Genomic DNA, 27,407 nt, shown 5'->3' with positions numbered 1-27,407 from the left:
ATTTAAGAATCAGGATGCATTTATTTTCTAAACGGGTAATGCTATAATATCCAAATAATAATAAGCTACCGACTTTTACCAATTGATCGTGAAAAGGTTAGTTTTTTTTTCCCCTTTTCTTTCTTGCTTTCTTTCTTTTTTTCTTTTTCTTTTTAAAATATAAGAGTAGACTATTTGTCAATCTTTTGCAAAAATATGGAGTGGAACATAAAGTATCTACCTCATTTCATCCTTAGACTAATTGTTAAACTGAGCTAGTAAATTGGGAAATTAAGTGCATTCTCATCATCAATGTGGTCGATACAGCAAGAAAAGATTGGTTTATTAGGTTGAGTGATGCACTTTGATCATATTGGACAACCTACAAGACTGCCCTTGGCATGTCTCTATTTTGGGTTGTGTATGGCAGGACTTGTCACTTGCTTGTGGAGCTTGAACATCATGTTTATTAGGCTATAAAAAAAAATCAACTTAGAGCTAAATGAACATATGATCTTAATTAGCTTGAGGCATACCCTCGTAAAAGTTATGCATTTTATGCTTAAGAAATCTAAGGGAAAGAAGCAAATTCTATCATGGCAATAACCTTATCTGTTGGAAGGAGTTTAAACAGCACAAGAGGGCACTATTGTATGATTTCAAACTTCATATATCTTCGGAAAGCTTAGATGGAGATGGAATAGCCTATATGTGGTCAAAGAAAATTTTCCCTATTACATAGTGACCATTCAAAATCCAAGGATTGATAATGATTTCAAAGTCATTGGTCATCATTTGAAGTATTTCATAGAGAGAATCCAGCTTTAAGAGGAGACTTTCTATTTTCGTAATGGAGATCTTGGTAAGTGTTGAAGCATTGGTTTTCCTAACCAATAGGTGAAGTTAGAGCCTATTTGGTTGTTGTTTTCAAGAACTGTTTTCTGTTCTTAAAAACAAAAAATACTAAAAACTTGTTTGACAAAGGAAGTTGTTGTTGTTTTTCTTGTTCTCCGTGTTCTCAAAATGACACTTTTTAGAGAACAAAAAAAAAAAAAAAATGTTATTTTCCTGGTTTTTTTATTGTTTACATAACAAAAAAAAAGGCATAAGAGAACCGTTGTTCTTCGTGTTTTTTTTTTCTCCCCATTTTCACATTTCCTTTCCTCCATCACACTGGTGGCATCTCCAGTAGCACGAAACGAAGATAATTCCATCAACACATCTGTGTTTTCCTTTTATTTCCGCACGTATTGAAGTTATTTCTGGTAGATTTAGTAAACTAGGCTTATTTTGGTAACATTTGTTGAGAAAATATTAGATCTGGGTAAAGAGATAATTTTTTTTTTTTGGTATTGTAGAAGCTATTTTGTTTGTTTTGAAATATGATTTTTGTTTGGATTGAGATTGTTTCTCAATTCTATTATTCGAATGAGATCTGAGGTTTTTTTTTTTTTTTTTCCTATCACGTGTTTTTAGTTTTCTGATTTTTCTCATTTGTATTTCCCCATTTGGATGCTGAGAAAAGTGGGGAATGAGAAAGAAAAAAAAAATCATTTTTCCTATTTCTTGAGTTGTTTTCTTCAAGAAAAACAAAAAACCAGCTTAAGAACATGGAAGAGAATGAAAACGAGTTGCTAGGAAATTCATCTTTAATGAGAGGGTTTTGCAGGTGAAATTTCTTTTCAATTTTCAAGAAGAGGAGATACGAGAAAGAGGGTAGTAACATGTAAGTAAGAAGGTAATCTTGGGTAAGACTTTTTTCAAGATTGGCACGCTAACCCTCGTTCAGAGAGATTTTTAAGGGACATGAGGGTCATTTGTATGGATAAAATTGGTTGGTAAAATAAAATTTCATAAATAAAGAGAAAATACATTTATTGGTCAAAGCATCTTCAAACTTCACAAATAAGAACATCATCAGCCATGTGTTGGAATCCTTTGGAAAGTGACACAATCTTCAAACTTCACCTAATACATAACTCAAACAATAATGAACAAAGTGTCCATGTAAACAATTGTTGGTCAAAGCAAATTTATTAAAATAACAACTTGACTGCTTTGACTTCAATCATCCAAATAAAAATTATATTTAAATTAATTACTAAAAATAAAATTTGGAATAAAAATTTTGTTTATATGAAAACTAAGACTTATTTTGATGGTTTCTTTGCATTCTTTTTTCTACATCTCAAATGGATATATTTGCATTTATTTTCATGTCCTATATATTCTATTTACAAGCTTGTTAGGTGAGAATTAGTTGTAAAATTAAATTATTTCTTTTTAAAGCTTTTTATCTCATCTTAATAGAGTATATTATAATTTTTAATAAAATTAAAGATTGGTCAAAGCATATAAAATTTGAGGGACATGAGGGTCATTTGTATGGATAAAATTGGTTGGTAAAATAAAATTTCATAAATAAAGAGAAAAATACATATATTGGTCAAAGCATCTTGAAACTTCAAACTTCACAAATAAGAACACCATCTTCAGCCATGTGTTGGAATCCTTTGGAAAGTGACACAATCTTCAAACTTCACCTAATACATAACTCAAACAATAATGAACAAAGTGTCCATGTAAACAATTATTGGTCAAAGCAAATTTATTAAAATAACAACTTGACTGCTTTGACTTCAATCATCCAAATAAATATTATATTTAGATTAATTACTAAAAATAAAATTTGGAATAAAAATTTTGTTTTTATGAAAACTAAAACTTATTTTGATGGTTTCTTTGCATTCTTTTTTCTACATCTCAGATGGACATATTTGCATTTATTTTCATGTCCTATATATTCTATTTACAAGCTTGTTAGGTGAGAATTAGTTGTAAAAATTAAATTAATTCTTTTTAAAGCTTTTTATCTCATCTTAATAGAGTATACTATAATTTTTAATAAAATTAAAGATTGGTCAAAGCATATAAAATTTGAGGGACATGAGGGTCATTTGTATGGATAAAATTGGTTGGTAAAATAAAATTTCATAAATAAAGAGAAAAATACATATATTGGTCAAAGCATCTTGAAACTTCAAACTTCACAAATAAGAACACCATCTTCAGCCATGTGTTGGAATCCTTTGGAAAGTGACACAATCTTCAAACTTCACCTAATACATAATTCAAACAATAATGAACAAAGTGTCCATGTAAACAATTATTAGTCAAAGCAAATTTATTAAAATAACAACTTGACTGCATTGTCTTCAATCATCCAAATAAATATTATATTTAGATTAATTACTAAAAATAAAATTTGGAATAAAAATTTTTATGAAAACTAAAACTTATTTTGATGGTTTCTTTGTATTCTTTTTTCTAAATCTCAAATGGACATATTTGCATTTATTTTCATGTCCTATATATTCTATTTACAAGCTTGTTAGGTGAGAATTAGTTGTAAAAATTAAATTAATTCTTTTTAAAGCTTTTTATCTCATCTTAATAGAGTATACTATAATTTTTAATAAAATTAAAGATTGGTCAAAGCATATAAAATTTGAGGGACATGAGGGTCATTTGTATGGATAAAATTGGTTGGTAAAATAAAATTTCATAAATAAAGAGAAAATACATTTATTGGTCAAAGCATCTTCAAACTTCAAACTTCACAAATAAGAACACCATCTTCAGCCATGGGTTGGAATCCTTTGGAAAGTGACACAATCTTCAAACTTCACCTAATACATAACTCAAACAATAATGAACAAAGTGTCCATGTAAACAATTATTGGTCAAAGCAAATTTATTAAAATAACAACTTGGCTACTTTGACTTCAATCATCCAAATAAAAATTATGTTTAGATTAATTATTAAAAATAAAATTTAGAATAAAATTTTTGTTTATATGAAAACTAAAACTTATTTTGATGGTTTCTTTGCATTCTTTTTTCTACATCTCAAATGGACATATTTGCATTTATTTTCATGTCCTATATATTCTATTTACAAGCTTGTTAGGTGAGAATTAGTTGTAAAAATTAAATTAATTCTTTTTAAAGCTTTTTATCTCATCTTAATAGAATATACTATAATTTTTAATAAAATTAAAGATTGGTCAAAGCATATAAAATTTAAGGGACATGAGGGTCATTTGTATGGATAAAATTGGTTGGTAAAATAAAATTTCATAAATAAAGAGAAAATACATATATTGGTCAAAGCATCTTCAAACTTCAAACTTCACAAATAAGAACACCATCTTCAGCCATGTGTTGGAATCCCTTGGAAAGTGACACCATCTTCAAACTTCACCTAATTCATAACTTAAACAGTAATGAACAAAGTGTCAATGTAAACAATTAATGGTCAAAGCAAATTTTTTAAAATAACAACTTGACTGCTTTGACTTCAATCATCCAAATTAATAAAAATTATATTTAGATTAATTACTAAAAATAAAATTTAGAATAAATTTTTTTATATGAAAACTAAAACTTATTTTGATGGTTTCTTTGCATTCTTGTTTCTACATCTCAAATGGACATATTTGCATTTATTTTCATGTCCTATATATTCTATTTACAAGCTTGTTGGGTGAAAATTAGTTTTAAAAATTAAATTAATTCTTTTTAAAGCTTTTTATCTCATCTTAATATAATATACTATAATTTTTAATAAAATTAAATATTAAATCAAGAAAAAACTATTCACAAAAATTATTTTATCTGTTTGATTTATTTTAAAAAATATATAAAAATATATTTTTATTTTAAAATTAATCAAACTATTATCATTTTTATTTACTTTTTTTTTATTTTTTTTCCTCAATTTTTGTTTCAAATTTTATAAAAACTAAAAAAAAAAAAAAAGGTATCTATGATCTAATTAATATCAAATCTATTTTTATTTTTATTTATTTTTCTTTCATATTTTTATACACTATATGTCAACAATCTTAATTCTCATTCAAACATACCCTTAAATTCTATCAATGATTCTAAAAGTTGTTTCTTCATAGGGTTCTTATTTGTGATGGGATTGTATAGATGACAATTGAGATAATAGATGTTGAGGATGCAGGAATATGGAGAGGTAATATAGAGAAAATCTTTATTGACATCATGGTAAATGAAGTTAATAAAAGTGACATGGATAGTGGTACATTTAGTACCAACACATGGAGAAAGATCTTACTTGAGGTTAATAATCAAGGGAAAAGAAATTTCAATTTGAAGCAGCTTAAACAAAAGTTTAATAGATTACGTGCAATGCACCATGAATTCTCTAATCTTTTAAAGCATACTGGATTTGGTTAGGATGTTGAAACTAACACGGTGCATGCTCTAGAGGAAACCTGGCAAAATTACATTCGGGTAAAAACAACTTTTAAACTAGTTACTTTTTAATTTAAATAATTGTTATACACTAAGAGTGGTTTTTTTTCCCTCTATTAGGCACACCCAAATGCAAAAAGATTCCACTCAAAGGGATGCCTGAACTACAACTTGCTAGGATTGATTTTTAATCCATCAACAACAATTGGTGCCCTCCACTACTCTTCCACCCAAGATCCACCAAACACTGATGAGAAAACAAAGGTTATGCTAAGTTAAGAAAAACACCCAAAAGGGGGAGTGATGAATTGAGTTTTTAAAATCTTTTCAATCACAACAAATTCAAACACAATATAAGCAAAATAAAGAGATAGCGTTTAGAGAATTCAAACTCGGGTTTATAGTGGTTCGACACTTCCTTGCCTACGTCCACTCTCCTCAACCTCCTAACCGAGTGAGGATTCCACTAACTTGAAGCTTCAACCAAGCTTCCAATCTTCTTACACTTGGATTTCGGCTCCAATGGATTCTTACACAATCTCTTCAAGATTCAAACCTCTTGAAGGCTTTGACACTCAGATTTTTACAAGAAATGATCCCTTAACCTAGCTTAAGGATAGCTCAAATACAAGACAAAGTTAGGATGACACACAAGAGTGCACTAAAGGATATGCAAGTGGTGGTTTAATGCACTATGAAAGAAATGAGAGTTTTTTTATCAAGAACATGTAGGTAGGCTATTGAATGCAAGTGTTCTCTTGTCAATAAATGAAGTGGAGCTCTCAATTTATAGGTTTCTAAGCTCGGGAGTCAAAAATAACAAAAAGTAACCTCGTCTGATCGAGCTAGGGGTCAACCAGTTTATTAGTCATTGGAGCATTTAATGCATGACAGGTTACCGTTGCCTCAATTGGACCTCGACCGGTAAGAGAATCACCTCGACTGGGAAGAGAAGGCTACTGGGAGAGAGAGAAACTTTTTGTGCATCCTCGACCGATCCTCAATCGGACGAGGTCAACCAGTTGACCGATTCCTTAACCGGTTGAGCCGATTGGCCATAGCCTCGATCGATTGAGCATTTTTGGCCCCGAAAACCTATTTTTTTAATTTATTTATTTTCTAACACTTAGGCAAGGTCTTTAGGTGAATTATTAAGCCAGTTATAAAACATTTTGCCTAAGGTACAATAGTTAAAAACTCGGGTTTTAATGAAATCGAAGTTTTAAATAATAAACCGAGTTTTCTAAGATGCATGAAACTATGAAAATCCTAAGTGCACTCATCCATTCATCTTACATTAGTTACCTATGATCACAAGTCTTCCAAGCGTCTTGATCTTGTATCCATTTGGTCATTTGATGAATTTTCAAGTTTATGCCTGAAATTCTTAACCATTAAACAAATTAATCACTTAACCATAGGTTGTTATCATCAAAACCCGATTAGGAGAACCCTTGGGCTAACAATCTCCTTTTTTTTTTTTTTATGATGACAAACCTTGGTTATTTAAGAGAGAAAAAAAATATCCCCCTCAAACCAATCATGGATCAATCAAACAATTTTTAATAAGAAACAATGTAAAAGACAAAAATTTGAATAGGAAGCAATGAATCATGAAAATATCCTATCATATATATATGGAAACCTCACATGTACAAACAGGATAGATATGGCAATGATGACAATGACATGTGATTACTACTCAAAAAGTGCTATTTCATAGCTTTTAATTAACTCTTTTAAACACTTTTGAGTAGTAGTTATTGTCTTTTAACCCAATTAACATATTAAGGACCTTTGCAAGTACTTCTAATCAATTTGTGTTAAGTTTTGGTGTTTTGATAGCTTTTAGAACACCAAAGCAATATGAGATTGAGGAGAGTTATTTGGAATCCATGGCAAAGCAATGGAAAGCTCATAAACATGAAGAATCAAAGCTTTGAAGTCCTTTGCCATAAGCAAATCCGGAATGCAAGGAGGGGAAGCAAAGAAAAATCTGCCATGAAACAATTTTTTATAACAGTCATGTCAGCCACTTTTGGAGTATTTCCTGAAGTCCAATTTATGCATGCTATATGTTGTTTCAAAGCTTAGGAAGTCAGCAATCCAATGCTTCAAACGGTACGCAATTCAGAGCTAAAATGAAGGAGTTACAGCTGTTGGAAGCCGAATACCGCAAGTTGAAAGCCAACTTCGCAGCGCTGCAAAATCAGCCTTTTGCTGCGAAGTGATTTCGCAGCCCTTTTTGTGCTTCTGCGAAATCTCGCAAACCTCGTTTTCACCTGCGAAATGGTCCTTAGTGCTTCCTGATATTTGCGACCGACACTTTTGGATATTTTTCTTCAGATTTTTGTTGTCTAAATCCTAAAACTCTCCTTGTAAGCCACCAATTATAGGATTCCTTAGCTATTAAGCTAGGAAAAAGGGTAAATATCAATGTAATAATTATTATTGTAATTTTCATATAATTAGCTCTCGGGAGCCTGTTCTCAAGGACGATGAACCTTTTGTAAAAGTTTGAAAGGAAGTAAAATACAGAGCCTTTGCTCTGCCTTACCTTCTCACTTTGATTGTATTTTTCATTTACTAGTTATGCACTCTCTGAGGAAGTTTCCCTAGAGAATGAGTAACTAAACCTTTAGTTCCTTGGAGCTAAGGTTGCCGGGAAAGGTTCCAAGTGCATGAATTAGTAGATTTGTGGTTTCAGCCATGAATGAAGAGAAAGTGTGATCCTTTAGTGATTTCTATGTTTTTAGTTAACTTAAAACACCTTGGAGTCACCTGGGCCAACACTTGGTAAGGCAAGTGATCTCCGTTCATGGAGATGCACTAGTTTACCCTTTGCGAGCCTCTGAGAGGTGATTTGAAGGTAGGATTTTCTAGAATTGCCAACACTTGGTAAGCTTTTGGACTCCAAGGAGACATCCATTAGTTATCTTTTGCGAGCTTGAGAAGGGAAGTCCAAGGTTAAAGATCACCTTGAATGGTAAATGCTAAGTGAGAGGCACGAACCATTGCAAGTTGCATCAGTGAGAGGGAATTAGAGCTGAAATCCAATCAAGGGATGCATTTGTACAACACCGATTAGAGAATTGACTGTATGTTAATTCTCTAATGCGAGGAAATGAACCATCTGACTGGAGCTATGTTTTTGCATGAGGAACCTCCCCTGTGAACCTAAATCTCCAAGGAATGTTTTTCTTCATAAGTAATTTCCATTACTTGTTGTGCCGTTAGTTTAAATCTAAACATTTTTCAACCAAAGTTTGTGTTTTATTTCTTAAGCTAACCTTGAAATGAAACAACACCAATTCACTTTGAATTGGTATCATTTGTAATTTGAAAACCTTTCCCAGTGAACGATCCTAGAGCCACTATGCTATAGTAGCTTTTTCTTTGCTACCCTAGTATATGGTGTAATAGGTTATAAATTTTGTTGATTACTCCCTCAATCAAGGAGCACCAGCTGGACACGAATCAGCTGAGACACCAATTGGGCATGAATCAACATGTATGAGAGTCTCCTAGATCCTATATATTTCTCCCCCTTTGGCAACATAAAAAAGAAACGAAGGGGGAACGCTAGATAATCTCAAGGCTGAGGGGGTGGAGGAGGAAACACAAAGCAGAGGTAAGCCATCATCTCCTCATGCTGACTCGCCTGACGACTCTCAATGCGATCAATGCACTAAGATGCTTGAATGTAGCCTGTTACTGATCCATATGCTCCTCTATGCGCTCAAATCTCTACTGGAAGTGATCATATCGAGAAGTGACTCCAGTCTGATACTAATCCATGTGCTTTTCTATAGAGTAGAAGCGAGTATCATGAACTAAAGCAAGCTCCTCCATACGAGTCCCAAGGGAGCTGATCTGAGTTGAGACATCCATCCAAGGTGCATGATTAGGAGCATGAGGAACCTGAGATGGTAGCTCTGTGTGAGAAAACTCAATAAATGATGGCTGAGATGATGGTCCTGCTGTGTAAGACGGCTTAGTCATCATAGGCTCTAAGAAAGTGGCCTCAACATGAATGCCCTTTTACTGAGGTGGAGACGGAATGTCAAGCTCGGGCCCTCTCTGCTCAAAATCCCTCTGAGAGTCTAACCCATCCTCCATCTCTCTGATCTCGGCCTCCTCCTCTGTTATGGGATGCATCTGTCCCTGACCCCAAGCCTATCGCTCAGCTCTCCTAATCCAGGAGTCATCGGGTGCCTTCTCGAACTTCATTTGCCCCAAGGACTGCTCATCGTACGTGTCATAGCTAGTGGGGGCCTCAAAATCCATCTCTCTACTCAAGTTGACCCTGAAATCCTTGAATACTCGGGTAAAGAAGCGGCCCTAGGGGAGTACTTGTGTCGTGCTCTCAACGCATGATATCATATGCATCATCATTAGATATCCCACGTGAATTCATTTCCCGATGAAGATCAAGTCCACAATAAATGCCTCAAGGTAGGAGACCTCGTCTCGATGTCCTCCTCGTGGCAATAAAATGAAGCATATCATGTGGTGAAGGACTCGGTTGGGCACGATCAGGTTGTGTGCCGATGGTTTGCCCATCCCCTGGGCATCTGCGAGTCCGCACAACCTCTGAACAACCTCTCTAGGCTCGAATCCCGGCATAGTGGGCCATGCCTTGGCCTCATACACTCGAAATCCAACTGAAGGGATGTCGAGAATGCGGCAGATACTCTCTGGACTTAATCTGATCTCAACTTCTCTCACAGTGGACAAGACTGGTCCTCCAAGCCTATAGGTTACCCAGGAATAAAAAGCTCGCACCAAAGTTGGGAAGATCGGCTCGAAAATCGTCACAACTGATAGCTATCCCATCTGAGCAAAGAGTCCCTCAAACCCAAAGTGCTGAAGCTGGGAGAAATTGACACTTCTCCCTAGGACGACTTTCCTCTGGGCGAACTTTTGCTTGTAGCGTTGATAGTCTTCGACTGAACTGAAGATGGTCGTGTCATACCTAAGCTTTCGACGAGCCTCCGTCTGCTCAGGCTGAGATGACTCATCAGGGCGCTTGCCCTGAGCCCTAGAAGTGTCTGTCTCTCGCCTAGGAGCCATCCAACGAACTGAAGGGAGAAGGAGAAGTCCAAAAGGAGAATGAACTCAAACAAAAAGGAGCAAACACCAACCCGAAGCCCTAGGTGCACGAAGATGAAGCTGAACCAACCTTAGGCGTGCGGTGTAGAAGTGCTCCTAAAAACTAAAACCCTGGGTTTCAAATCAAAACCATAACCTCAAGGCGTCCTGAAATCAAATCCACAGCTTGTAATCGGTCCAAAATCTTTCCAAAACTGACTTCTGGAAGCAAGGAAGTGAAGGGTCTTCAAGGTATGAAGGAGAACAGGTGAAAAATGAAGCGCAGGGGGGCTTTTTAAATTCCCGGCCTCGACGAACCGATCGACTCCTTGGTCAACAGTCAACGGTCCAAATTTTGCATTTTCTTGTCTTGTGATCCTCCCCCTGCCCTTTTTCGTTGAAATCCCCAATTTTTTTTATGTCCAATGCCACGGGAGTTTTGATTTTTGGTCAAAATTTGACCTCTTTCCTAGGATTATTTCTATATGATGCATATGATATGAATTTCACGCAAGCATAAGGTATATTCAATCAAGAATTCATTAAACAATCATTTGATCATAAAGAAATCACCCCTAGTTGTCTTCTAATATCAACAAATTGCTCTTCACTTAGGGGTTTTGTAAAAATATCGGCAAGTTGATCTTTTGTGCTTACAAATTTAAGTGTAATGTCACCCTTTTGTGCATGGTCTCTAAGAAAATGGTGTCTTATCTCTATATGCTTAGTCCTAGAGTGTTGTACCGGATTTTTTGAAATGTTTATGGCACTAGTGTTATCACATTTTATAGGAACATGCTCAAAAATCAAATTGAAATCACTAAGTGTTTGTTTCATCCAAAGGATTTGTGCACAACATAAACCGACTGCTATGCATTCGACTTCTGTCGTAGACAGAGCTACCGAATTTTGCTTCTTACTATGCCATGAAACAAGTGAGTGTCCTAGGAAATGACAAGTGCCACTAGTGTTTTTCCTTTCAACTTTACAACTGGCAAAGTCAGCATTTGAGTATCCAATTAATTCAAAGTTATCACCCTTAGGATACCATAGGCCTATGTCCATTATCCCTTTTAAATATCTAAGAATTGGTTTTACAACACTTAAATGAGATTCTTTAGGACAAGATTGAAATCTAGCACACAAGCATACACTATATATGATGTCGGGTCTACTAGCGGTCAAATATAGCAAAGAACCTATCATGCCTCTATACATAGTTGAGTTGACGTACTTACCTTTCTCATCCATGTCAAGCTTGATGGATGAACTCATTGGAGTCTTCATTGTTTTAGTTTCCTCCATATTGAACCTTTTGAGGAGATCTCTTATATACTTTGCTTGATTGATGACGGTTCCTTCCTTTAGTTGCTTGATTTGAAGTCTAAGGAAGAAGTTAAGTTCTCCCATCATGCTCATTTCGAACTCACTATGCATGCATTTAGAGAATTCTTCACAAAGAGAGACATTGGTAGCTCCAAAAATGATATCATCAACGTATATTTGCACTAAGAGCATGTCATTTTCTTTGGTTTTTATAAAAAGAGTTGTGTCAATTTTTCCCAAACCCTTTTTCAAAAAAAATTTACTCAATTTTTCATACCATGCTTTAGGTGCTTGTTTCAAACCATAAAGTGCCTTTTTAAGTTTAAAAACATGATTAGGAAAGTTAAAACTTTGAAAACCGGGTGGTTATTCAACATATACCTCTTCATTTATAAAGCCATTTAAGAAAGCACTTTTCACATCCATTTGATATAAAACAAAGTCTTTAGAACATGCAAAGGCAAGTAACATCCTAATGGCTCCCAATCTAGCTACGGGAGCAAAGGTTTCTTCATAATCTATGCCTTCTTTTTTATTAAAACCTTGGGCTACCAATCTTGCTTTATTCCTTATAATTATGTCATTTTCATTCATTTTATTTCTAAAGACCCATCTAGTTCCAATAACACTTTGATTTTGAGGTCTTGGCACTAATTCCCATACTTCACTCATTTCAAAATGATTTAACTCTTCTTGCATGACAATCATCCAATTTTCATCAACTAGAGCATCTTTTATATTTTTAGGTTCAATTTGAGAGATAAAAGCAAGATTATTGCAAATATTTCTAAGAGATGATCTAGTTCTTACCCCATTGGATGGATTACCTATACTTTGATCTTGTGGGTGGTTGATGACAAACTTCCAATCTTTAGGGAGGTCTTGCCTTGATTCACCTTGCACTTGTTGAGGAGGAGGTAGTGCCAAAGATGATTCTTCTTTCTTGGGATCCTCTATAACTTCTTCTTGTTGCCTTCTATTTTCAATTTGTAATTTTCCCATGGAAGTCTCCAAGCCTAAATCATCATCAAAGCTCTCTCTTTCTTGGAGAGAATTGTTAGATTCATAAAAAATAACATGAATGGACTCCTCAACAACCATGGTTCTTTTGTTAAAAATTCTAAAGGCTTTACTTGAAGTTGAGTAACCAAGAAAAATTCCAACATCCGATTTTGCATCAAATTTTCCAAGATTGTCTTTGGTGTTTAATATAAAGCATTTGCACCCAAAGACTTTGAAATAGCTAATGTTGGGTTTCTTGTTTTTCCAAAGCTCATAGGGAGTTTTCTTAAGAATAGGCCTTAATAAAATTCTATTTAAAACATAACAAGAAGTGTTAACCGCTTCGACCCAAAAGTATTTTGGTAAATTGTTTTCATTTAGCATGGTTCTAGCTATTTCTTGAAGAGTTCTATTTTTCCTTTCAACTACCCCATTTTGTTAAGGAGTTCTAGGAGCTGAAAAGTTGTGGTTAATATCATGCTCATTGCAATAGTCTTCCAAATCAATATTTTCAAATTCTCTTCCATGATCACTTCTTATACAAGTAATTGTAAAACCTTTTTCATTTTGAACCTTGTTGCAAAACTTTGAAAACTCATAAAAGGCTTCATTCTTTTGACTTAAAAATAAGACCCAAGTGTATCTAGAGAAGTCATCCACAATAACAAAAACATAAGATTTTCCTCCAAGGCTTGGTGTCCTAGAGGGATCAAATAAATCCATATGCAACAATTCAAGAGGCCTAGTTGTTGAAATGAAATTTTTGTTTTTAAAAGAGTTTTTTATTTGCTTTCCCATTTGACAAGCTTCACAAACTTTGTCTTTTTGAAAATTTATTTTGGTAAGGCCTATAACAAGTTCATCTTTGTTGAGTTGAGAAATGAGGTCCATGTTAGCATGTCCCAACCTCCTATGCCACAACCAACTTTGATCATGCATGCTTGAAAAGCATCTATCATGACCATCATATTTTGAAATATTTATTGCATAAACATTATCACCTCTATGGCCCATGAAGATGGTTTTATCATTTTGAATATCTTTGATGATGCAATGAGATATTTCAAAAATCACTTTAAAACCTTTGTCACAAAGTTGACTTATGCTCAAAAGATTATGTTTTAAACCATCCACTAATAAAACACTTTCAATAAGAGAGGATGTGCCATTACCAATATTGCCTTGACCAATGATCCTTCCTTTTGAATTGTCTCAAAAGGTAACGTATCCTCCATTTCTCTTTGTAAGGAAAGCAAACTTGGATTCATCCCCGGTCATGTGTCTTGAGCATCCACTATCCAAGAACCACTTATCCTTCTTTGATCCTTACAAAATAAAATTTAAGTTGATTTAGGTACCCATATCTTTTTGAGTCTTTGAGGGTTAGTGACCTTGGATTTCTCAACCCAAACCTTTTTAGCTTTAGCATTTAAATTCTTTTGAGAACCATTTCTTAAGAGACATGTACTACTAATGTGCCCTCCTCTTCCACAAAATTTGCAAGTGGTGGAAGGACTTGCACTTGTGAATTCTTTTATAAAGTAGTTTTTAAAATACTTTTGATTTTTTGAATATTTGAATCCTTGCCCTTGTTTGTCAAAGACACATTTTTGGCTAGCTAAGATCATTTCAAAAGTTTTTTGTCCACAAGAGAAAATTAAAAGAGATGAGGTTAACCATTCATTTTTCTTTTTCAAAATCTCATTTTCACTTCTCAAAATCTCATTTTCTTTTTCAAGATGAGTTTTAGATATTTCAACAATTGAAAATTTTTCTTTCACTTCTTTAAGTTCCTTTTCAAGTTCTTGAATTTTCTTTTTAAGAGAATTATTTTTCAAACTAAGTTTTTCAAAATCCTCATAATTCTTCAAAAACATCATGCATATCTTCATCACTAAAGTTAGAGTTTACCTCATCAAGATCGTCTATTGCCATGAAGCACATGTTTGCCACTTCCTTCTCATTTTCTTCTTCGAAGGATTCTTCACTTTCACTCCAAGTAGCCACCATTGTCTTCTTCATTCTTCTCTTGGCTTCACTCTTGTAGAGAGGACAATCATATTTAATGTGTCCCGGTTTTTTGCACTTGAAGCATATCAAATCTTTTTTCTCTTCCCATTTCTCCTTGTCACCATGGGTTGAAGATTCCTTTTTAGAAGGATCCCTTCTAGAGATGAATTTCCTTTCTCTAAACCTTTCACATCTCATGTATTTGTTGAGTTTTCTTGTGATGAGGGCTAAATCATCATCTTCATCATTTGGCTTTTCTTCTTCAACATCTTCTTCTTCCTTGGTTGTAGCTTTAAGGGTTATGCTCTTCTTCTTTTTGTCTTCACCCTCTTGTAGCTTCTTTTTCAAATTAATCTCATATGTCATTAATGACCCTATGAGCTCTTCCATAGGTAGCTTAGTCAAGTCTTTTGCTTCTTAAATTGCGGTGACCTTGGTATGCCACTTTGATGGGAGAGACCTCAATATCTTCATCACCTTCTCGGATTCCTTGTAGGTTTTTCCCAAGGCTTCAAGACCATTGACAATGTTGGTGAACCTAGTAATCATCTCAACAATAGTCTCAGTTTCTTTCATTGAAAACAATTCATAGTTATGAACAAGTAAATTGATTTTTTACTCTTTCACTTTATTAGTTCCTTCATGAGTTATTTCAAGCAACCTCCAAATTTCTTTAGCCGATTTGCATTGAGATATTCTATTATATTCATTTCTATCCATAGCACATTGCAAAGTAAAAACGGCTTTAGCATTTAATTGAAAGTTTCTTCTATCAAGCTCATTCCATTCTTGCTTGGGTTTTGGAACCAAAACTCCATCAACTAGTTTAGTGGGAAAAGTTAGGTCATCTTCAATGACATCCCATACATCTAAATCAGTAGATTGCAAATACCAAGTCATTCTAGTTTTCCAATAGGGATAGTTGGTTCCCGTAAAGAATGGAGCTCTATGTTTTGAAAAATTTTCAGCTTGGGATGAGCTTGATGGAATAGTCATTTCCTCTTAGACGATTAAGTCTTTAAAAAAACAAGAGGTCTAGCTCAGATACCAATTGAGAAATAAAGGCTATGTTTAGTTAAGAAAAACACCCAAAAAGGGAGAGGGAGAGGGGTGGGGGGTGAATTGGGTTTTTAAAATCTTTTTAATCACAACAAATTCAAACACAATATAAGCAAAATAAAGAGATAGAGTTTAGAGATTTCAAACTCGGATTTATAGTGGTTCGACACTTCCTTGCCTACGTCCACTCTCTTCAACCTCATAACCAAGTGAGGGTTCCACTAACTTGAAGCTTCAACCAAGCTTCCAATCTTTTTACACTTGGATTCCGGCTCCAATGGGCTCTTACATCATCTCTTCAAGATTCAAACCTCTTGAAAGCTTTGACACTCAGATTTTTACAAGAAATGATCCCTCAACCTAGCTTAAGGATAGCTCAAATACAAGACAAAGCTAGGATGACACACAAGAGTGCACTAAAGGATATGCAAGTGGTGGTTTAATGCACTATGAAAGAAATGAGAGCTTTTTTATCAAGAACAGATAGGTAGGCTATTGAATGCAAGTGTTCTCTTGTCAATAAATGAAGTGGAGCTCTCAATTTATAGGTTTCTAAGCCCAGGAGTCAAAAACAGCAAAAAGTAACCTCATCCGATCGAGTTAGGAGTCGACCGGTTCACTAGCTGTTGGAGCATTTAATGTATGACAGGTTACTATTGCCTCAACCAGACCTCAACTGATCCTCGACCGAACCTCGACCAGTAAGAGAATCACCTTGACCAGGAAGAGAAGGCTATTGGGAGAGAGAGAAAATTTTTGTGCATCCTCGACCGGTCCTCGATCAGACGAGGTCAACCGGTCGACCGGTTCCTCAACCGGTTGAGCTGGTTGGCCATAGCCTCGACCGGTTGAGCATTTTTTGCCCCGAAAACCTATTTTTTTAATTCCTTTATTTTCTAACACTTAGGCAAGGTCTTTAGGTGAATTATTAAGCCAATTATAAAACATTTTGCTAAGGTACAATAGTTAAAAACTCGGGTTTTAATGAAATCGAAGTTTTAAAGAATAAATCGAGTTTTCTAAGATGCATGAAACGTATGAAAATCTTAAGTGCACTCATGCATTCATCTTACATTAGTTTCCTATAATCACAAGTCTTCCAAGTGTCTCGATCTTGTATCTATTTGGTCATTTGATGAATTTTCGAGTTTATGCCTGAGATTCTTAACCATTAAATAAATTAGTCACTTAACCTTGGTTTGTTATCACCAAAACCTGATTAGGAGAACCCTTGGGCTAACAACTGATGATGAGGATGAGATGAATGACAATTTGGAACATGGTGGAGTGCATGTGGATGTAGATATTGAGATCCCTGATGATCCTCTACAACCAGAGATAGTAGGAGGAGTGACCACCCATTCTAGACAGCGTGCAACTGATTTTCTATTAGAGCGTAGAGGTAAGAAAGAGTCTAGATTAAGTCAAATGGGAGATGCTTTGAAAGCTTGGGCTAAGACATCAAAGGCTAGAATAGAAACATCTTGAGCTAGAACTAAAGGCATTGTTGGCTAGAGTGGAAAGACGTAAGAGTGGAACTAGTAGTGAAGCTACTAGTGCTGGATAATGACTTTAATTATGAAGCTACTAGTGGAAAGATATAAGCTAGAACTAATGATTTTAGCATAACAAGGTGCATGACAACCTTACAAACCATTGAATTTCTAGAAATTGAAAAATATTTAAAAGCTGTTGAGAAATTCACAATGTCGGAGTGGAAAGAGACATTTATGAATATGCCTGATGAGAGGAAAATGGCATGACTTGATAGGCTTTAAAGGTGAATGTTTGGATGAATAACTATTATGATGACATTGTAATATGTACTATTTCTCTTTTGGTTAGAATCTTTTACCATGCTCTTTAGTTTGTCATTGTATGGATGTTATTTATGGTTATGAAACTTATATTATAATTACTTTAACATTCATTTCATGTTATTTTATATTGTGAGTTAATTTGTTTTGTGTGGTAACCAATGAATGATAATAACATAAGCAATGGTTCACTATATGAGTCAACTTCATCTTCTAAAGAGGACAATGATTTAGATGAAATTTTTATTTCTCACATAATGAATGAGTATGAGGAAATATTTTTATGTAAGACACCTCAAAGGACATCAATGTTAAGTGGTGCACAATTTGTAAGAGATATGATAGAAGGTCATCCTCAGACATGTTATGAACTATTTTGAGTGGATAAAGAAACATTTATGAACCTTTGTGATCATCTTAAGAGACATGAAAACTTATAGAATACACGATTAGTCACACCTGAAAAGGTAGTTGCTATGTTCTTACTAATCGTAGGACATAATGTGAGAATAAGGGTTGTAGCAGACTGTTTTCAATACTTCATAGAGACTGTCGCTCGACATTTTAAAGAAGTTAGACGTGCATTATGTCGACTAGGCAAAATTCTCACACATTCTACTAATATGATCAATGAGGTGTCTTCATATGTTGCTAGTAATCCTAAATATTTTCTATGGTTTAAGGTAAGAGTTTATAAAGAATATTTATAAATGTGAATTTCATGTATATAAATAGTTTTCATGACCATTATTTAATTTATTTCCTTAATAATAATAAATGTTTGCTGTTGTAGGACTACATTACTGCAATTGATGGCACTTATATTAGTGCATGGGTCCCAGCTGATAGACAAACCAATTTTAGGGGTAGAAAAATAGTTATAACACAAAATGTTATGTGTGCATGTGATTTTGACATGTTTACATTTGTTTATGCTGGTTGGGAAGGAACAACAAACAATGCACGTGTCTTTTTGGATGTATTGACTAGACCAAAAGTCAATTTTCCTTGGCCAAGTGAAAGAAAATATTATTTAGTTGATTTTGGTTATCCTTGTATATTTGGATTTTTGCTACCATATCGAGGTGAGCAATATCATTTACAAGAATATCAGGGTAGACATAATCAACTTTTCAAGTGTAAAGAACTTTTTAATTATAGACATTCATCTTTTCATAATATTATTGAAAGATGTTTTGGTGTTTTGAAGACCCGATTTCCAATATTAAGGATGATGTCTTGTTATAAGCCAAGTAGGCAACCATCAATTATTGTTGCATGATATACCTTTCATAATTGGATTTGTCTATCAACCTGGAATGATCAATTGTTTAGAGAATATGAGGTAAAAGACCTTTTAGTCCAAGGTGAAGAAGAGAGCACAAGTAACACAAACCATTCAATTGATTTATCAGATGAGAGTGTAGTAGCTATGGCAGTTTGTAGAGATCAAATTGCTCAAGTGATGTGGGCAAATTATATTAATGTCAATCCATGACTTATCCTATTTTTAATTTTAAATATTTGTCAATACTTTAGTGTTTTGTTAGAATTTATATATATTTGTTAACTAACTAGTTCTCATTAGTGTTATGTGATGTTTGTTGTAATTTCTAATGATTAAATATTGCTCATAAATTTAATATATAATTGTAAAAGTATGATGGACAAAAGATCCATGTGTTATTGTGGGTGTGGACGGATGCATATTTTCATGTCGAAAACACAAAAGAACAATGGTCGTTGGTTTTATCGTTGTCCATTATATCATGTAAATATATTTAATTATCACATAAAAACATATTGATAGTAGTGAAATACATACGTCATGTTTTATTTTATTTTTAATAATTTATGTATTGTAGGAACATCCTCATTGCTTTATATGGGTTGACAAGTATAATCCACAACAACCTCAACAACTAGTTGTCAACTTACGATACCTAATGTTTGCGACAAATCCTCAAAGTTGTCTTCTTCTTATTGGTTGTCATGGTTGTAGCATTGTCATGTGTTTTTTTTTTTATTATTATTATTATTTATCATATTTCTTCTTCTTATTTTAATTGTTGTTAAGTGAATGTATATGTTATCTAAAAAATTATCATCTATAAACTCTAGAACTTTAATATATTATATTAAAAGATGATGTTGGTATCATAATACTTATTGTATTTATTTGTGTTAATATTGACTGTGTTAGTATACATATAATTTGAATGATTTTTTTAATGAAAACATGTATTAGTATAACGCATTTATGATTAAAATAAATGTTTTCAAAATGATTGTGGAGTTTACCATATGTACAAATATAAATATTATTGAAATTAATATAGTTACACATGGTTATAAAGTTATCATTTGTTTAAGAAAATTATAACTGATGTAAAAATTTTAAAATGAAATCATTTTTAAAATTTAAAGGAATTGTGTATATAAAAATTATTTATATATTTATAATGTCAAGTTACTTGAAGAAAACACTTTATTAATTGAAAAAAAAAAAACAACTTTCAAACATGTTTTTTGTTTTACTTGTTCTAAAAAACCTTTTTATTAACTCGACCAAACATGTTTTTTTTTTTTTTTTGAGAACAAAAACTGTTTTCCAAAATTCAGTTCCCAAATACAATTTTTTATTTATTTTTTTAAAAACACCAAAAACTGTTCTAAAAAATTGTTCTCAAAGACTGTTTTTAAGAATAGTTTTCAAAAATAACCAAATAGACCCTTAGATTTAGGTATTTTTTTGTTTTCTTTTTTCCTTTTTTTTTTTTTTTTTTGGCTTGCATTTATATCTAGTTATTTCAAGTTTGTTTTGGGAGTTAGTTAAGTCTTTTAACTTTCTAAGAAGGTCTTGAATTGTAGCCACCTAGTTTGAATCATCTCTGGTGATAAAATGGCATATGGACTTCAAGTAAATGAAAGGGTAAGACTGACAAGTGTCCGTGATGGTAAAACTCATGCATGTATGTTACCCTCATAGTAAGGTCCTTCGATTTCCCAATTTCCACATATGAAATCTGTTTATGTATTTTATAGTGCGAGTGACTTGAGCTTTAAAATTTTCATTGTAAAATGCATCATTTTTTTATTTCAACTTTACAACTCAATTGAGTTTTGAAAATTTTAAGGTTGATGCATCATGCACCTTAAAAATCTAGAAGTTGAGGAAAATTGACTTAGAAATTATTGAGACATGATCACCACTTCTTGAAATGAAAAAAACTTGCAAGTAGATGAATAATAGTGCTTAAATTTAAAAATTACATGACATTAAGAACCTAAACGACACATTTCAAATTGAGATCCAATGCTTGATTTTGAGAATGGGGGCAACTTCAAAATGGCCTTTTGTGTTTTCGAAGTGGCAAAGCAAGGTCCAATGGGCAAATTCGAATTTGGGCATAATTTCAAAACCACGTACAATTGGTGTTTTAGAAAATGAACAATTGAGGTCTAGAGGTTGATTTCAAAAATAAAGAAAATTTCGAAATCACTAAATTATTAATTTGAAAATGGAAAAACAAGGTACAATGGTTGATTTGGATTTGATATTTGACTTTGAAATGGTAAGGTTTCCAAATAACCACATTTTATACAAAACTTGAATTCAAAATATAGCCAAATTTCAAAATATCCAACTAAGAATTCAAAATGGACAATGGCATTGATTGTGTTCAATTTCGAAAATAAGGAGAATTCAAAATAGGCCATTGCATTTTGAGATGCACAACTTACTATTTTGAAATTGCTTCTCATTTCAAAATAGTTATGTTCATTTCGAAATGGATAGTCTCTTGTGTGGACTTAGTTCAACTTGTTATATCTTTCTTGTTTCAAATTCAATTTGTGAATTGTTTGAACCTTTGAATTCTTGACTTCTTGAGCTTCAAAATCATATGTATCTTGCTTTATAAAAATTATAAGAGCTTGCCTAGAATTTAATGCAAAGTTAGGGTTGATTTTCTTGATCAGTTTAACTCACCTTACTTCTTCACTTGATTTTTTGCTTCAACTCATTTTTCACAAGATTTCATTCTTTCCAACCATCTTTATAGCCTTCACATCACATTTTTCATGCTCATGTCTTTCCTTTTTTGGCTTTTCTTAGCCCTTATCTTCCTCCACAAATCTCAAATCTACTCTTGTTAACTGCTTGATCTCCTTTCTCTAACTTGGTCAAAGGTGAAAATCTTTTTTGCATTCTTTTTTATCTCTTTGTTTTGTAATTAAGTTCAAAATAATTGTTAGCATTATATCTAAGGTCTTGGCACCAATTCTTACTAAAATGAGTTATTTGAGTCATTCATATTGCATAACTCATACCATATATGTGCCTTTGGAACACATATATTTTGGCTCTAATAAGCCCCTTCAACATTATTTCTAACTTGAGCAAGTGCATTAACATTAGGGGTGCTATGTCACGGAGGACAACTTCAAAGGGAGGGGGTGGGGTGTAGGGTGTGGGAGCAAATAAGATATCATTTTGTCACAACTGTTTTGAAGAAAATATGCACCCCTTCCTATGACAATAATGAAACAATCACCATGTCAATTGCACATGCATGGTGTTACCTTCACCAAGAGGTAAAGTAGGAGAGATTCTCATAGCAGCCACACATGTTCATTTATGTTTATGAGCACCTAGATAACCTAAGAATATATTTGGATATAGATGTCCGTGTCCAAATGATTCAATATTATAGTATAAGAGTTATGTAATGAGAGTATAAACCTTTCCATGCATTAGAGAGAAAGGGCAAGATGTTTCAGCTATCATATTTAGTTGGGAGTGGTCTTGAATATAAACTACTTAGTTGCAAGACATGTAACACTTTTTGCAAAATCGGATATCAACATTTTTTTCTTCTATGTTGATAAGTTCCACAATGGTGGAGCATGTCGCATTTTATAACATCTTTGATCAAAGAATCATCTCATAGGCATGTAATAAATAATGATGTGTGAAGATTCATTCAAGTGTGTTTGTAGTATTTACATGGCTTTACTATTTATACATGTTTTCAGCTTATCCACATGGTTGGCTTGCCAATGGATTTCAGCTTTCGTACAAAAATTCAAAATGCCTTTTGACTTATGGGTACTGGTCAATCAGCTTTACACTAAATGCATGATCAGATATTTATGGTAAGTGGCATCTAGCCAATAAGAGATGAAACAAAGTTGCTAACTAAACCTTATCCTATCAAAAAGAAATTCTAACACAAAAAATATCTCAAGATAGAACTAACTCCTCTCAATCTGGTTCAATTTCTAAAAGAACAATTATACTGTCCATCATAGATTCAAGGGTTCTTCAAATTAATCACTTTCTAATAAAGACAACGGCAAGCCCTAATCACTCTTGCAATTTTTTTTTACCATTTGTACACATTAACATAGAGAGATAAAAAAAAAAGCACTTTTCTTTAACTAAAGTGCAATCAATCAAAGCTTATTTTTGCATAAGGTTGCCCATGCCAACATGCAAACTATAGAAGGAAGAAATATAAACAAAGAGAGTCTACACCAAGAAATAAAACCTAGATCAATCCAGTTATAGTGCTTCTAATAAAATTAAGTGGCTGGTAGCAATTACTGGTACGTTGCTCTAAATGTATACCCATTTCTTATGGAAGAAAGAACAATCATATTATGCTAAGAGCGAGCCCTGTTGTTTCATAGGATGATCCTTGTTCAATGCAACATGAAGGCTGGTGCCTGCGGTACTTGAAAGTTATACCCATTCCATAGCAGGATATTCTCCCTGCACACATATTTGCAGGTCATTAATCATGGGCCATAAGACCTAACATCCAACAAAGCATTCTGTAAGTGGATGATTAAGAAATTTACAATGGTAATACGAATTGGCCTTCTTGGAATGGATGGTAGTCACTGCCTTCTTCCACTGCAACCTGAAAAGGTAATATGAAAATGAAATACGATAAGCTTCAAGTAACAAGATAGAATAGAAATTGACAAGAGAGAAATATCAATTCTTACAACTTTCCAGCCAAGTTGAGAGAAGCAGTTGCTACAATAGATATAGGTGATCTTGGCAGCTTGAAATTGTCCGTGGTCATGGACAATCATTCTATTAGGCTCTAGTTCTGGTTCTCGAAGCCGTAACTGTGAACTGCGTAGACACCTCCTTTGGTTAGTTCAAGTGGGAGATTCAAAAATGTCTTTTTTTTTTGTTTCTAATTTATCCTAAATTTCTATTTCAATGTGTAGATTGCTAGGAAGCAAAGAGAGGGAACGAGTTCTTATTTTATTTCTCCACTTTCAAAAAGTTGAAAAATAAGACCCCAAAAATTTTCTAATGTTTTTTAAAATAGAAGTTTATTTTCCATGTTTCTAAACATTTCTTACATATTTATAATGCTTTATTTACAGTCATTATCCACATTTTTATAATTATTTTTTAAAAAAAATTAGAAAATAAGTGAAAACAATTAAAAACTAATTAAAATATGTTTTTTTCTTTAAAAAAAAAATACATTTTTTTTTTAAAAAAGAAAGAAAAATTTGTTCTTTCTTAAAAAATTACTAAATGTATTTTCGAGTGACCCTCACACAAGATACTTACCGTAAAGATTCCAACATCAACTTGTCCACAATAGAAATCGTACATAAAAAACATCTAGAGGTTAGCATGTTCGAGATCATAAAAGAAGAGTATGTTTATTTTGCTTTAATTTTTACTTCAAAGACCACAAGGCATGAGCGATAATCTAAGCTTGGATAGAAGAAGAAAGAAGGGGGATTGGTCTATACCTATGAATAATGGAGAGGAGATAAACAATGAGTCAAGTTATAATAGATCATGGTGAAATCGTGAACATCCCCCCTCTAGTTACATTAAAGAAATTAAGGAAGATAGAAGCCAATATATACCCTTAGACCTCGTAATCAACGGCTTCAAAGCTAACATTAATTGGCGAATTCAGCAAGAGTACTCTAGCACACCTATACAACACATATCATGACTATAAAGGTCTTAAAAATAAACATTATGAACACATTTAACCCGTTTATAAATAGATTATATTGAATTATATATAAGTTTTTAGTGATAACATGTTAACATGATTCTAACTTGTTAACTTCATGAACACTATTTTAATCCGTTACATAATTTATTTAACCTATTAAAATATTTAAAATAAGAAAAATGTTATTTTTTTAAGTATTTTTTTGTTACTTTAACTTTTAATTTTATTTTTTTAAAAGTAATTAATTTATTAGTTAATTTTAACTATAGCATATATTTATACAAAAGATAAATTTAAAATTCAATTTTATACTTTTTGTCATTTTATTTAATATTTAAATTATAAATATTTTTAATCTTTGTAATGAAATATATACAACTTTACTTATTTTTTTATTTTTTTAACTACATGATATTTACAAATAAAAAATAGTTTGAATTTGCATAATTTTTAAATATATAAAATTAATAAATTTATATGGATTAAATGAGTCATTTTGACATAATTAAGTATACAAATTAAACGAGTTAGATGAATTAAACTACCTAAATTCAATGTGTTTATTAAATAGGTTATATAAGTTAACATGGCTAGAACGCATTAAAATTCATGTAATTTTCAAGTTGGTTGATGGTTCTTTATCAAAATTGCCAATCCTAGTTAAAGTAGGTATATTAGAATAACTTGCAAAAAAAGAAAAAAAAAACCATATCATCTCTTATAGTTAAAATTATATACTTAAATTATAAAATTCAATCCCAAAAATCTAGCTAAAGAGAATGAACCATTAAAAAGGTTTCTTGATAAAATATAGAATACAAAATTTTAAAAAAAATTATAAAATAATTTCATGTAAATAAATGAAAAAGTAAATTTTTTTGTCCAAATATATGAGATTTTGAAACAAAAATAGTTTGAATACTTTAAAAAAAAATGAAAAATAGATTATGATAATGTTAATATGAAAAAAAAATGAAAATTAAGTATCAATATTAAATAGTTCTACAAAATATTTAGTTTGTTTTGTTTTTTAAGTTTATCTAACATATATAAAAATGATTTCATTTAAATTCAAATATATCATTAAAAGAATATGACTTTGAATCATCAAATATTAAAACTTCATTAGGAATATTTGAGAGTAATTTTATTTTCTTAATTTTACTATATTTATTTTAAAATTTTAAATTAAAGCTATATTTGTAAAGTGGGCAACAATTTCTTTTATACTTTTCATTTTCAAAAGTTCCTCATTAGCTAAGGATCCTTTTCTTTTCTTTTTCTTCCTTTTTTAAAAATAAAAAATAAAAATTATCATGCCCCTCACTCAAAATGTCAAAGACAAATACAATTTAAGACTATTTTCATTGTAACAAAACAAAACAAAATGAGGAATCTAACCTCTAAGATGCAAATGATATCCAAATCTCTTTAAAGGATGAAAAAAAAACATACAACATTTCATCATATGAAGAACGTATAATTATCTCACATGATGTCCGTGATGAAGAAGCTTCCAACATGATTAATTAGTCCCATTTTTGTCTGCAAAAACAAAATCAAAACAAGATCAAGACTAGAATGAAGAGGTGACCATTTAAAAAATAAAAATAATATTTTAAAAGGATTTATATGATTATGTTTGGTTCTGAAAAATATTAGGAAAAGAAAAAAATATTAAAGAAAATGATTTTTTTTTTTTATATTTGGTTTTACTGTAAAAAAAAATATATAAAAAATTAAATATAATTAAAATTAATTTAAAATTTATATATTTTTAAAATTATTTAATCTTGTTATAATAGATAAAAAGAAGTAAAATGAGTTTAAAGAAACGTATAAAAATAATTTATTAAATTAAAATTTTTTTTTCTTCACTTTTTCTTTCCATCTTCTTTTTCTTTCAATTTTATTTTCTTTACATTTTCCCTCAAATTTTTAGAAATTCAAACATAGCTTGAATATTTATATGTGCACACAGATAAATAATCTATGATTAAAATCCCTATTAAATCATTTTCAAAACTACGACTTAAAAAAGATATGCAAGTATAATATACAAGCAAGCATGTGGACCTGTTCTTGTAGAGTGAGGGTTATCGGCGTCTTGACATGATGCTTCCAAGCAATGCCCGTCTCGCAAAAACGACAACAAAAATACTCATGGGATTCTTTTCCCACGTTGGTAGTACCAGTCCAACCAGTCCAACCAGTCCCTTCCATGGAGTTATGAGGCTTAGTGGTGTGTTAAAACAACCAATTAGCTTAAGGAATTATTTATAACGAAGGAAAACTTGTGAAGAAGAAAAAGTCATCATCATTTATCTAATAATTCATTAACAACCACCATGCCAAACCCCACCAAAAAATAGGAGATATTTGATCTATTCAAATTTATATAATATTATTTATTTGTCTATATTTATTTATATAAATTACAAAAATAATAGAAAATATGACCAATATCAAATAATTGAAAACTTTAGTACAATATTTCACTTAAATTAATTAGACCATGTTAGAATGTTTATATATATATATATATATATATAGGTGAACAATTTTATAACATAATTCTATTTGGGAATGTTTTAAAAATCTATTATCAAAAAATATTTTTTAATTCTAAAAAATAACTTTTAAGAACAGTTTCCAAAGATAATTTTCTAATGTTTTCTAAAATAAAAATCCTTTGGAAACTTGTTTTTGGTGTTTTTAAATATCTTTTAAAAATATTTTTTATTTATAGTGTTTTATTTTTAATCATTTCTGTAGAATTTATAATTACTTTTTAAAAATGGTATTAGAAAATAATTGAAAATAACTAAAA

At 32.0% G+C, this 27,407-nt stretch overlaps 1 protein-coding gene and 1 pseudogene across 1 annotated transcript; both read right to left on the bottom strand.

Annotated features, from left to right (window-relative positions):
- Positions 1–10,851: 10,851 nt before the first annotated feature.
- LOC132255301 (uncharacterized) lies at positions 10,852–15,447 on the bottom strand (annotated as a pseudogene).
- A 7,548-nt stretch (positions 15,448–22,995) lies between these two features.
- On the bottom strand, positions 22,996–26,842 carry LOC109124226 (uncharacterized). Its single transcript, XM_019226063.1, has 5 exons — positions 26,654–26,842; positions 26,070–26,122; positions 23,586–23,718; positions 23,436–23,497; positions 22,996–23,346 (listed from the first exon to the last, which is right to left on the bottom strand). Exons 1-5 carry the CDS (start codon positions 26,798–26,800, stop codon positions 23,277–23,279), a joined length of 465 nt encoding a protein of 154 aa, XP_019081608.1. The 5' UTR covers positions 26,801–26,842; the 3' UTR covers positions 22,996–23,276.
- Positions 26,843–27,407: the final 565 nt, after the last annotated feature.

Source organism: Vitis vinifera, chromosome 16 (assembly GCF_030704535.1).
Source record: "Vitis vinifera cultivar Pinot Noir 40024 chromosome 16, ASM3070453v1".
Lineage (NCBI taxonomy): Eukaryota > Viridiplantae > Streptophyta > Magnoliopsida > Vitales > Vitaceae > Vitis > Vitis vinifera.
Note: the sequence above shows the minus strand (reverse complement) of the source record. Positions and strands in the feature narration are given on the sequence as shown.